Source organism: Apaloderma vittatum, unplaced genomic scaffold (genome assembly GCF_000703405.1).
Source record: "Apaloderma vittatum isolate BGI_N311 unplaced genomic scaffold, ASM70340v1 scaffold284, whole genome shotgun sequence".
Classification (NCBI taxonomy): domain Eukaryota; kingdom Metazoa; phylum Chordata; class Aves; order Trogoniformes; family Trogonidae; genus Apaloderma; species Apaloderma vittatum.
The window spans coordinates 8626-22720 of NW_009710749.1; the positions used below are offsets into that span (position 1 = coordinate 8626).

At 39.2% G+C, this 14095-nt stretch overlaps 1 protein-coding gene across 1 annotated transcript in view; it reads right to left on the reverse strand.

Annotated features, from left to right (window-relative positions):
• SLC10A7 (solute carrier family 10, member 7) overlaps positions 1-14095 on the reverse strand; it is a 142290-nt gene that overhangs the window by 1488 nt on the left and 126707 nt on the right. The window contains exon 11 of the mRNA XM_009867366.1: positions 2949-3094. Coding sequence (XP_009865668.1) covers positions 2949-3094 — 146 coding nt within the window. The remainder of the gene's footprint in view (positions 1-2948; positions 3095-14095) is intronic.

Consider the following 14095-nt stretch of genomic DNA (forward strand, 5'->3'; position numbering starts at 1 on the left):
CCTTCCATATGGCTCGATGCCTGCTCAGGGTATAGTCACTGCTGCAGCGATGAATGCCACACACCTCTGGTGTTCATACCTTCCCTTCTGAGAAAAGGTAAGAATAAGTCCATCAGTCCAGAGGTAATCTCATGCCAGAGCACACCTGATGTCTTTGTAGCTCTAGTCTACCTGTACTGAGAAGGAGAGAAACCAGATGCCTCTATTTTACGGCAGGGTCCAGCTCTGTGTTCCCCACAGGGCTGGTCAACTCTGGTAGCTGAACTATCTAATTCAGTGTGTGACAGAAGTTCAACTCAAATGACAGGTGATCACGCTTCTAGTTCGGCAGGGAGCAACTTCTCTAACTTAGGAGGCAAATGTGACAGGTTTAAAAGGTGTTATGTTTTCGGCTGCTCCTGTACACCCAGGTGGTCATTGTGAAGGAGGGTGGTCACTGTGAAGGATGCCTGTTGTTTGTGTGCTCTGCGACAAAAAAAAGTCAGTACTTTCTTGCACAGGGCAAATTGACCCAAGTGAGAGGGAAATACGTCAAATTCACAAATTCCCAAAATTCAGAACTGCTGTTTTCTTTAGCCTTTTGGGTGAAGTGCCGAGACAGACTGGCATTTGCATGTTGAGTGAGAGACAAATAATTTCTAGAGGGTTGGCTAAACAAGCAATTTTTAGTCTGAGAGATGTCTGATGGGTCTTCTTACTGTAGATATTAACCTTTAATATTGTACATTTAAAGCTTGTAAGCACTGCTTGAAAAACACTCCAGCACAAATGTAAACCCTTAGAAAAACCCAAACGTTTAAAAATAAATAGGCTATATTCCCCTCAGAAACACCAGCTTTCAGAAACACCAGCATTTAAGCATTGTTAAATCTAGCCATTTGAGATTAGTCTTTTGGATATTATTCAGCAAGAGACTTTGGAGAGAGACATCGTTCCACATTTTGTTTGGGGAAACAATTTTTTAACTTTGTAGTTTGGCAGATTCTGCTGCCATATTTACAAACTAGAAATACTTTAGTGCAGATGAACCTCTAAATATTTAAATTCAATTTCATACAACCAGATCACATGTACTATCATAATTAAGTAAGAATGTCACCGCAGTTGAGTACTGTGACTGGATAACCGTCTCCTCCTGCAAGAGAGATGCCAAAATGAAGCCAAGGTGTTTATAGAAAATAAACATCAAGGGTGATGATGACATGTTTATTTTCAAAGCAGGAGACCATTATCCAGTCACAACATTCACTTCTATTATACTTATTATAACTGTACCAGACCCAACCTCATTGATTTTTTTTCAAAGAGTAATTAAAATAACATTTGTGAATAATACAGAAGACCAACTGAAGAAACTGCTGCAACAGAACAACAATCCCCCAAAGTGGTTCTACGGCAGCATTACAGTCTGATTAGCACAGAAGGTTTATTTGATGCTTAATGAATAAGAAACTAGTGCTGGTGAACTGCAAATCTCTCCAGTACTGGTTCACTTTTCTGACACCCTGTTTAAAGGCTGTGTTAACTTGCAGTGACTGACAGCAGCCCCCAAAGGCTACTGTCCCCTCCGAGGACCAGGGAGGTCTGGATGAGCTCCAGCCCCACTCCTGATCTTGGCAGCACAGAACAGTCAGATGAAGAGAAGGCAGGCATTGCAGGTATCTTTCTGTCACTGGTAGCGTCACCTTTAGGCTAGCTTTCTCTGGGAGTGGCACGGAATTCTCTTTACAGAACCTGCCATCTCTCCTAATAATATCTAGTGAACAAAAAAAAAAAATCACTACTTTCAGACTGATGGAGAAATTACGTGATTCTCAAATCTCCATTTTCAGTCGCCAAAATTAAGTATATCTCAACAAGGTTTGATTTCTGGACTCAGTCCCTAAAAACTGAGAATCTTCGCACCTTTTACAATTCAAGTCACTACAAGTGGAGCCCCATAAAAATCACTGATTTGGGGAATTTTAGCATTTGAGTTAGCAAGTTGACTTTAGTGGAGTGAAGCTAGTAAAATAGCAGCCTATTGGGGTTTTGCTGAAATTGGAAACTGGGAAGTTATAAAAAAAATAAAATATTTCTCCACTGACAAGTAGGAAACGCAGGGTATTGGTGGCATCAGGCTTCCCACCTAAAATAGCTGTCAAAAGTTGCTTCAGTTGCCACAGTTTCTCGATCCTTATTAGCTCAGAACATTGAATACAACTTTAACATTAGTTGCACACACTAGCTTTCTGTGAGGTGGTTACTACTGTTCTGGGAACCTGACTAAAATTATTGCAACTATTTGACATAGAATGCTTGTCAGATATCAATAGCTTCAATTTGCACTGAAATAAGCATAATTTGAATTAAGCAATGTCGATGTAAAAAACTCAAAGTTATAGTCTAGAATCCTACAAGCTATCCTGTGCCATAATTTTGGCAGGAAATGTGATACAACAGACTCTTGTAGACTTTTTGCTATTGTAAAGGGTGACCCAAATAGAAAAAACAAATGTAAAATAAGAAATTTAAAAGTTTTAAACCTGCTTCAGTTTAATTCAGAAAGCACCCTCATTTCACCTGATTTTCCCAGCTTCCATGCTAGTGAATAGATCTTTGTCACTCCTCTGTAAGGGAGATCCAAAGCTGTGATTATCAGCTAAAAAGAGAGCCATTCTTACTGGGCATAGTCTGAATTCAGAACTTGAATGAATTCATAAATTGAACTAACTGCAGAGGTCTAACTTCAAGATTTGAGTCTTTTCAGAGCCAAGGGGGATAAAGTTCAGCATTTTTAATCTGATACTACTGGTACTACTGTAATCATAGAGGAAGTAAAGAAACAGAAAAATTCCTGCCATGGGGTCTCCAAGAAGGAACCTGCAGAGTTTAAGACATATTTAGGTTTGGGGTTTTTTTTCATTCATAGCACACTTCCATTATAAATCAAAACCAGCAATTCTTACCTTTTGCCTAGAAACCATCCAAGATTTTATTGTCGGTACCAACAGACTGCCAAGAAGAATCTGAGCAGGATGATAGATGAGTAAGGGGACGGAAATTAAGGACAGGTGCTCATAACCCGCAAATACTATCTTCAGCATTGGAATCCCTGCAGGCAGAAAAACAGGAGACAGACTCTTACCTCAGATTTTGAGCCTCAGATAAAAGCAAAGCATTTTATGTTGCATTGACATTTCACCAAAAAAAACCCTAAAGAACCAAAAGAAACAAAATAAAGGCTCAGAAGTTTTATACAAAAAGAAAAATAACCCAAACAAACCAGCAAGAACTTGAAAATACAGGGCAACGAAATTTCTGTGGCAGAAAGGAGGGAGCAGGGGAATGCCATTCTTCTCCAATTGTCCTAATAGTCATCAAACTCCTGCTACAGAGTTGATATAAAATACATTCTGCTACAGCGTGACTGTTCGGTTGCTGAGCATAATTCTGTACTCGTTATTTACTACTACTCCTCTCTGTGCTCTGTTTTGTGTTTACATGATTGTCTTTCATCCAGCCTACCCGACTCCTGCTTGTAAACCTCCCTGTGGTCTCTCGACCGCTGGAGGAGGGACGCACTTCCCTGGCACACTCCCTGCCAGCTGGTGAGTACCCAAATGATGCCCCTTCCCTGCTTTGTCTGATTCATGCAGTCAAGGTACTGAGTCATGTCCCCTGCAGGTGAGCGCTCACCTGTTAGAGAGCAAAACTCTCATCTCTACCTGCGTGTTTCAGAAGAGATACATTATGAGAGAAAAGGTTTAGTGAATTGAGAGATCAATATGAAGTGGACGTGCCTATGAAGAGTTAGGGAGCAGCTGGAGTACAGAAGGTGCATTAGATGCTGGAAGAAATGAGTGTTAAGAGCTAAAGATGGGCCATTTTTCCTAAAAGCCTGAATCTGAGCTTAGCAGTGCTAATTCTGTTCTACATCCTCGCGTGTAATCTTTGTGCATGACGATGTGATATGTAAAATTAAATGTGGTTTAGTTTTGCGGTAATAAAAACAATTACATTCAACTTTGAACGTGTTATTGTTCAAAATCACCTGTTCAAATCTTGGAACTTTGCTATCATGCTCCACAAAGCATAGGTGTGGGCAAAACTTGCAACCATCTCTGCCTTGCTTGAAGAGACATTTGCATAATCACCAACAAGAGCAGCTGTGATTCCTCAGGAGCCTCCTAAGACACCTTATTTTCTCCCTCATCTTAAATGTCATTCTAGGAATCTTCTGCCAGCATTAACCTTGCAGCAAAGCAGACCACACACAGTTTTCACAGAGCTCATCTGTGTGCCTCCTTTCTTAGCAATGACAAAAAGCTGGGCTTTGTGCCACAGGCTCTCCATTCCCCCATTAGGAGATGTTTCAGATCAGCCAAAGTTGCTATGTTTACATAATCTTTTCTCTATGTCTTGGAAAAATTCCTGTTCTTAACACCCTTTCTCTTAATAAAAGTTGTCTCCTTCCTATGTGAGGAAACGCTTCTTTTGTTGAATATTATCGCTCCACCAGTGCCCCGCTATTGCCGACACACATCTAGGTTTGCTGAAATCTTCATGGTGTTTCCACAGCACCATTTCTTGTAATTATTTTGATTAGTCCTATCACATTGCACCACTAACAATCTCATCTCCATGCCAGTAGCCTTACCTTAAGTGGGCATTTTCAGGGAAAGATTAAATCAAATAAATAAAGGCTTACGTGCTTAATCTCAATATAATAATAACCTTCAAAACAACACCATAGACCTATCGCACAGTAGGGTTACTTAGTAAAAACACTCATTTCTGGGGCTTGGGAATAGATAGTATTTGGATAGAAATTAAATGGGGATTTGTGTCAAGAAGTATAATTTACTTCAAATGCCCATCATACTGTTTCCGTAAACAGATGAAGGTTTTATTGCGTGTTTCCAAGTCTCAACTTGACCCTTTTCTGTTCTCTAACCATAGAAAAATGAACATGCTATATTTACATTCGTAAGACAGTATCTGGTGGTTTGGTAGTGCAATTTCATCCACAGATCCAAAACCGCTTTAGTAAGCTGAACAGGACTCCTACAGAGAATCAGAGAACACTAAAATGACTAGCCTAAGATCACACAGAAACCTAATGGCAGAGATGTGAACAGAATGGATCCAAAGTGACTGAGACATGCTTTAAATTACTGTACATTTTCTGAAAGAAAAGATGAGAAATTCCAGCCTAAAAGGTATATTCTCTAGAGGAACACTATTTCAGTAAACTAGGAACAGAAAATTAAAGTTGTCAAATATAAATACGAAACACTACAATTAGTGTGACAATATAATTAGATCACTGGGTGGAAAGAGGTTCTTAATTCACAGCATGTTTAAATACATGTCACAACAATAGGTTCCTGTAAGCTACTAATGTGCAATTAAAGTTCCTGTTATTTACCAGGAAAAACTAACTGGTGAAAAGAAGAAATTATAATTATTTTTGCAGGTTAGCGTTAGTTCAATGGAAAGAGAAAGCCCTGTTGCCTCTTTATGCGCTTTCTGATTTTTCTAATTCCAATTTTGCCAGTATGCAACTCTCTCAGAAAATACTTCACGGTCCACAGACTGCAGTCACAGACGCTTGTGTCAGTAATATTACCACAAAGCTAAAAAAAGCAGCTTGGGTTTTGTTTTTTTTTTTTAACATGTTGTCTAAACTTTTTCGTAGCAATATATAGTAACTGCAAGCATCAGTAGGGCTGCTAACGTTTTCCAAATATATGAAACTCATGCAAATTCCTAATTAGGAAAAACAAACTTTGATAGTTACTCGTCCATCTCTTAAAGAAAAAGTGCATTCTTTTATGTATATATATATACACACAAACATACACATATAATTAAAGCAAAACAAAAAAACCCAGCAAACGAAATGAAAATCAAACTGCAGTCAAAGGAAGAAAAGTGACATTATAATGCCTGGGCTGATGCTGTATATGCTGAATCTCAGACTATAATGCATTTTCAAGACAAGATTATGAACTCGCACTAAGGGAAGCTGTAACAGAAACAGTGACTGAAACAGTAGTGACATGAACAGGTGCAGCTATAACAAAACTAATAAAGTGAGTGAGACTGAGTTTAAATCTTTCAGATAGATAGCAAGGAATAAAGGTGCTAAGCAAAATGGATATGGTTATCTTTATTTTGGGCTGTCCGCTCCTCTTTTCCTCATCTTTCACAGCATATGGCTTCCAGTGCTAATGGAGTATCACAGCTATACCAAGTCCAGAATAAACAAAATGTTGCACAGGATCAAATCACACATATCGAAACCCAGAACACTACCTCAGTCTTAAGTTTTCTCAAAGTACATCCAATACCCCGATATTACTAGGGTATTTATCTGCCATCTGGAGTATTAAGGCTGCATTCAGATGTAAAAAGAGAATGCTTAACACCTTTTTTTTCCCCTTTGTTTTCACAGAGCCATTAACCATGTTTATCTGTGTTTCAGGGTAATTGGACTGAGTTCTGTGAGTCTTCATCTTGATTGACACTGGAGGAGGAACACTGGCAATATCAGTTTAAGTTTTAAGACTGCAGTCATGGTCTGAAGGCTCATGCCACAAACACCAATTCATGTTGCTGCATTTACCAAGTTATAGGTTCAACTCGCTGCCAAAGACTCTCACTCACTCGACAGCATGAGAACTGAATGACAGAAGAGCTCCTCTGGTGCTTTGGTGCCAAATTCGGCAGCTTTGCTCAGAGTAGAGGCATAACAAACTGCCAAGCTGCCAAAATCTTTTAAACAGCCTTTTTGTATGAAGACGTGTCCAACTCCTGGATCAGAGCTGATCAAACACTGTGACAGGTGCAAATCAGGGTTGTATCCTATCCTCCTCCAAACAAAGAGGAAATGTGGTACCCAGCTGGGTGAGAAAACAGCACCTCACCTCACCAGGACTAGAGAGAGCTGTAGCAGAAGGGAGGAAGCAGTAAGATAGCCCACAAACATCCCATACAAACATGATCATTGATATTCACAGCTTTTTTCCCTCAAATCTCCCCTCTTCTCCCTTGTTTCGCTATGTACCTCCTACCAGTGTTCTCCCCTGTCCCCACCTTCCTCTTTGCTCTTTGGCTCTGGTATTCAGAGGCTTTTGCTTTTTCTGTTTGCATTTTCTCCCTTCATCCTTTTTCCTCCTCTTCTCCAGTCCTATGTTTCTAGCCTGCTTGGCTTTGCTTCCTAAGCCTTTTGATGGGTCTCACTTGCAGTGTAAATTCTGGGTGCTTCCACTAAGTGGGAGCTCCACTAAGTGCAGTGGGCTTTAAAACCACAGTCCTGCAACCGAGAGAAGCGAGTTAGGCCTGTGACATGGAGTATATTTAATTCTATTTGCATCCTCACGCAGCCTATTTCATGTTAAGAACTTTGCAAACCTGAGGAAGAGCTTGCAAGAGAAAATCTGTTTATTTGTGACCTTCAACAGCAGCAAGGAAGAATGAGAGGATTGCTCTTACAGTCTGGTATAGGGAAGCCCTGTTTGCTTTCCATCGCTGCAGGGTATTCCAAGTTAGCTCCAAGGCTGTGATTTATCAGTCCCGGTCAAAGGCCACTGCACAACTGAAAGCAACTTATCCTTCCTCCAGCTTTGAACCTGGTATAACCTCCCACATCCTCCCCTTTCCCCTTGGCTACTTTCATGTTTTGTAGTCACCTTCTTAAAAGGCCCATGAAAATATTATGCTGCACTTCACTACATTTAGTTAACTGTAAAATAATAATAATAAAAATCCTAAAAGATTTGAAGGTATTTTTAAGAGAATTTAAATATAGGACTCTTTTCATCTAGCTATCACTGCAGTAATATAAATGAAGCAAATTAATTTTAATGCTCCAAGGTACTGATTCTGTGTCACTGTCACTGACAGGATCCAACTAGACTTTATGAGATGGCATTTGACTTTATGGAAGTGAGCACTATGCACGCATTTACAATTTTACAGGGACTTTAAGCTGTCATGCTGAAAAATGTTTATAAAACATTAATCAAAAAATGCCTCTTTAATACAATGCATTGTCTGAAAGATGTTAGAAGGCACATATTGTAAATGGATTCTTTTTCTGACTAAAGTAATTTCTACCAAAAGCCTTTCCCCACTGCTATACAAGTACACAGTGTGGAGAGATAAAGAGCACTTTCTCAGCACATTACTACCTGATCCAAACACTTGGGAAATCACTAATGTACAGCATGCCATATTTCCATGTCACACATGACACATTTGTCTAAAATTACCCAACAGAGTTTGACATTGCAGCATATTCCATAGCCGAGCTTTCAACTGACATCTGCCAAGTAAGAACTTCAAGTAGGAGCTTTTTTTCTTCTAACAAGCAAGTAAGAGTTTTCTTTTATCCTATACCCATGATGGAAGTGATAAAACAATAAGTACTGGAAATCAGAGGTTTTTTTCTATTTTAATATGTTTATTCTATGCTTGCGGAATGTGTAAGCTCTCCTTAAAGCACTGTTTCATCATTTGCTGTTTTCTATCACATTTCAGTGGGTTCAGAGAACTTAATAGAACATTTTTATTACCACCGAAACACATGGCATTATCTCTCACACCCAAAGTAGAATTACTGCTAGATGCTCTACTTACTTCACTCTATAGGTTTTCCCTCTTCAATGTCTTTATAAGAAATAATTTATCCTAAAACCTCATTGCTTACATTACCAAAATACAGTCCAAATCACAAAACGCTGCAGCATTTCTGCCTAGGGAAAAAGGTTTGGGGCAAAACAAAGAGGCCACCACCAGAGCTACGGAACCACCAGGCGTTCAGGAATCAGAACACCAAACAACCCTCACAAAAGGGAAGTGGCAATACTTTGAAGAAAAACCTTAGCTTCTGGATTTTCAGTTCTCCCTTCTGTTCGTTCATACATCTCAGAACTCTCAATTGCCATAGTCTTCAAGTGCACTATACAAAATGAATCAAGTGCATGACTGTAGCTTCTCTGACACTCTCCATGCTACTCTCTTTCTGAAGGATCCTCTCAGGGGTTGCTGTGAAGGGAATATTAGTAGGTCAAATAACTATTTCTTTTTTTTTTTTAATTTTCTCAACTGAGAAACGGCCTGTAAATCAGGGCACATATTGCATTAAACCCCTCCTAAGCTGACAATGCAGGGGTTTTTTGAGCTTACCCCTGCAAAGACAGTGCCAAACAAGCATCTGAAATTTTACTGGCACGTTTCAGAACAGTATTGCATACAACCCAGAGACTGCATGGTGGGAAAAGGGTGGTGAAATCTGGACAAAATCCAGTTTAGAGGATCAGAAAAAGGTTATTCATACACATAGCTACCAGAATGGCAAGATGCTGCTAATCTCTTGCTTGAAAGCTTTCTTAAGGTTTTCTCCATTTCTTCCCAGGCAAATCATAATGCTGTGGTTAGAATTGAGGAGACAGAAGTTTATATACTATGTCTATCCTCAGGGATAAATGATGTTTTTTTGCCCTTGTTCAGACTCTGTTATGAGATACAATAGGAGAAGATGCTTTTGAGAAATTAACTTGTTGAGGACTCTTTTTCCTATATCCATGCCTACTCCAAAGAATGCACTGAAGTCAAATGCTTTTCCCTCAGGACCAGTTTCTTTCAGGTATGGAAACAGGTGAATGATATCTGACAACCCATAACAATAGAAATATTTGCTTGCTAATGAGTATTCCCATTTCAGCTGAAGAAAGCACCTTGAATGAAATATGAAATCACATTAACCAAAGGGAGAACAAATTACTTAAAGCCAAGCCTAAAACAGGTAGCCAAATCTCTTCCCGAGGTGAAAAATTCCTCAGAGGAAAAATGTGGTTGTCCTTTTCCAGCCCCACTCTAGCTGTAACTCTGAGATTTCTCTTGCTCTTAGTGCTAACCAAGACATCGTAGACCTTACAGTCATTTTGTACTCTGCGAAGGAATGAAGCCTGAGTGAAGTAATAGACAAGCTTTGCTACTCTCTCGTCCAGAAGGAAATAGCAGTGTCAAGGTAAGATTCCATCCCCGGTGCCTAGACAGTGGTTTACAATGGCTTGTGGTGCTTTGGGTGACAAGGCCTTGTATTACCATGTAAACACAACTTTTGCCATCAGCACAAACACGACTGCCTCCAAGCAATTTAAAATTTGGTTTCTGACTGAGAAAGATCTGCAATGTTTGTTGCAGTTGAGACTACGTTCCCTTTGCCTTTTTGCCCATATATATGCTGTATGGTGCTTAAAATATTTCTGGGGGGGGGAAAGAATTTTGTTTGACAGTATCTTTTCATATTTCAAGTCAGTGATAAGTGTAACAGAGAGCAAAAACCAGGCTCACAAAATCATAAAACCAAACATCCGAGGGGCAGGTTTTACAAGGAACCAGTGAGACATTACCGGAGTCTGGAAGAGCTGCATGAGAAAACTGCAGAACGGGGGCCCATCCTATTTCACTTGGGAGATCTGCACAGACCATAATCTCCAAAAACATTTTCACCTTCATCCCTCTCCTTGAGAAAGGACAATGATTTACCAGAATATTCAACAAGCCTTTGCAGGGCATTAAATGATTTACCTCCTCCAGAGGACTAGAATTTTTGGGAAGGCTCTGTACTGAATTAGAGTGATATAGTCATACCTTGGCCATATAGTTATGCAAGGATGTAAGAATTGCACTGAGACCCACACTAAGTCATTAGAGACCAGACTGGTCTAATATTTAAGTAAGGAAGGAGAAGGAGGAAGAGAAATAAATGAGAAATACGATTTTTCTTTTGCCATACCTCTAACAAGAAGAAAAAAAAAAAAGAAAACTTAATATGTTTTGAATGTTTTTACTAATTCTTGTTCTTGAGGTAACTGGCTCAATATTCTCAGCACAGAAATCAGTAATTCAAGTGCAATCTAAGTACAGTTACTAGGAAACAGCACATCTTGATACTATCAAAGTTTTAAGTTAATAAAAATGTAAAAGCTGTGAGGAAGAGAAAGAAAGTACAGTTTGTCTATTTCTGGGTTTTCAACGGGTGCATCTAGATTGGAAGTGATGTTTAACGAACAACATAGGCAATCTTACCAGCTGCTAACAATGAAACATTTAACACAAACAACTGAAGACTAGTGCCTTAGACTCCACAACACCTCCACCTGTCTGACAATACAGTAGTAGTAATTAGTTAACAGGGAGATCAAGAATTAATTGAACCACCATAAGTCATATTTCAGAATATGACTTATTCTTAATTTGGCACCGCAATGCGGGCATGGCAAACATGTAAGCCGATCCTCGCACTTCAGTGCTTTTTGTATTGCTTGGATATCAGTTCACTCTTCATACACGTAACATACTCAAAGCAAAGGGTAAATTCTTCCTCGCAATTCACTAGCAATACCTAAGCTATGAAGTTTAACCAAATGGAATTTAAACACTTATTTTCTTTCTCTATAACTCTTGTAGTAAACATCTTTCCAAAGTTTAAAATAGGTTAGATCTGCTAACGAAAGGAATTCTGGACAAAGAAATGGACAAATGTCCTAAAAACATGAAGCTGAGATTTGATTAATATTATTATTTCCTTGAACATTACTGCCTTTTCCACACAGTTGAGGCTCAGGATTCTCAGCATTTAAGTTCTAATTATGTGGGGTTTATTTAAACATATTATTTTTAAAAAGCCATTAGAAACATGTTTTATAGTTGTTCTTACTATATTTGTAAATAAAAGCAGGAAAGGATTACACTCCAAACTGGTTCATAATATCTTTTAATTAGATTTTTGAAAAAATATTTTTGTTCTCCTGAAACCCTGAGGCAAAGGAAACAAGATACACAAATTCATTAAAAATGGTAAAACAAGAAAACGCTTCTTTTCAATAAAGATAAAAATATTTGGTAGGAATATTAGCATAATTTTTCCTTCAATTCTCTTTTAATCTGAGTTCTGTGGCCAAGAAAAGAAGATGTGAGGCCAGAAAAGCTTTAATGCTCCAGATATTTGGGAAGGCATTTTGAAAAAACCAGCTCACTACCTAGACATACTGAGGGACACTATTTCCTGTTCTAAAACTCTATGTAGGGTTACATGCTTAGAGTGGTCAGGGCAGCTTTTAGGTGAGGACCCCTCTTCCAGATTCCCAAGACTATCCAGTAACAGGAGATTTCCAAATTTTGCTGCTGCTGTTGATTTTTCACATCTTTGCACCCCTCATTTTAGGAGTGTCTGGAGCCAGCAGCTCAGACTGGCTGCCAGAAGGTGCACTGAGAGTAGCAAATGTAGACGCAATTCTCTCAGGGAGATTCAACATCATCTTCAATACTCGCCAGCTTTAGTATGGGTGACATTTGTAGCCTCTGCCAGCTTGAGGTAAAAAAAAAAATCAAAAATAAAAAAAAAAAATCTTGAGTCATGTCCAAACATGGTTCTTCCCAAGGGTAACCTGTCAGCTGTCTACTGAATACAATGTAGTTTCTTAAAGTAGATAAATTAACTTCAACTGTTTTTGGTGGGGAGGGAGGGCTCTTGTGTCATTATAATTTTACAGATGGATATCTGTGTTTATTTTTTTTTTATTATAAAGAGGTATGAGCCTGCTGTCATTAGAAACCTGCAATCTGGTTTTTAGTGTCTGATCCAATTACATGTATATCTGGGAAGACACACAACCAAATAAATAATTGGAGAGGTGCAACTCTGAAATGACAATTGTTATTCATCGATCTCTTTCTGCAAGTTGAGATTGAGAGATGTAAACTTCAAGTGAATGAGATCTCCTGGGTGAGATTCTTCAGTTCAAACACAGTAAACAACTGTTGTCCTCTGATGCACATTTTAGTACTGCTGGAGGCAAACTTTCTAAATATTAATAAAAAACCTACCACTGGCAGAGTATACAGATGAAAAAGAAGCCCTGGGAGCTGGTACAGAATTTCTTGCCACATTCTAAGTCTATTCAAAGAAACATACGTTTCAGGTCAGAAAAGAAAGGAGATTTACTAATTTACTTGAGTATTTTCCTTTCTGGAATCACAGAGAGGTCAAGACTGAGTAAACTGCAATAGATTACACATGCAATATTGTGAATCTTGCAATTAAAAAAACCAAGGGAGAATCAGGTACACTGTGTCCAAAAGCCGCTATAACTCACAGGACTATGGTATTTCCTACTTTCAGACTGGTCTGCCAGCAGCACAGCCCCTCAGGATGTTCTGGTACGAAGGAGACAAAAAGGGGGTACACTTGCCTGGTCACACACATGAACCTTAGACTCGTTTAGGTTGGAAAAGACCTTTAAAACCATCAAATCCAGCCGCTAATCTAGCAAAGGGAGTAGCAAGGGAAAATAAAAGAGATGCTCTGGCACAGACTATCCCCGAGACCACAGCCTACTCAAAACTGTCGGCTTGACTTCTTGTGGAGATCCCCTCTTCAGGTGAATGACTGCCTTAGAATTATAGAAATGCTTACACATGCAAAACAGCATCTCAGGTGGATTTGCCTGTGCAAGCAGGAGACATTCATGTTATTCCCAATAACAGAAGTCTTCAGTCTATATATTTTGATATGGTAGCAGTACTGGAAACTGCAGCATTTCCCAGCAATTCTTTGGGCTCTGCTGAGAAAGAAGATATGCCTGTTATATGGTAATAACCTTACCAAACAATATTATCAGTGAGAAGACTGCCCTGAAGTTGGGCTACAAAAAAAGATGCTAATATGAGAGAAGTGCAGTAGATCCAGGTGCTTCTGTTCTCCCCGTTACCATCCCATGTAAGACGAATCCCTCAGTTCTTATCTTCCAGAGACCGAACAAAGAGAAGGTGAATCACAGAGCAGAGGAAAAAGCCTGGATAATCACTTGCTGTTCCTTCCAAGTAAATGCTGGGCAAAGATTGAAGAGAGGAGAACAACGTTTCATCTTAGCCCAGAGAATCACAGTAACAAAATTCATTACAGGTTTTAGCAGCCACTAAGCCCTGTGGGATCTCAGAAGCAGGAGAGTTTCTATAACTCTGGCTGTAGTGAGTGGTACATACTGGCCCAGACACAGCCTCTACAAAACACTCTTTAGAGCATCTTGCTCCCATTCAG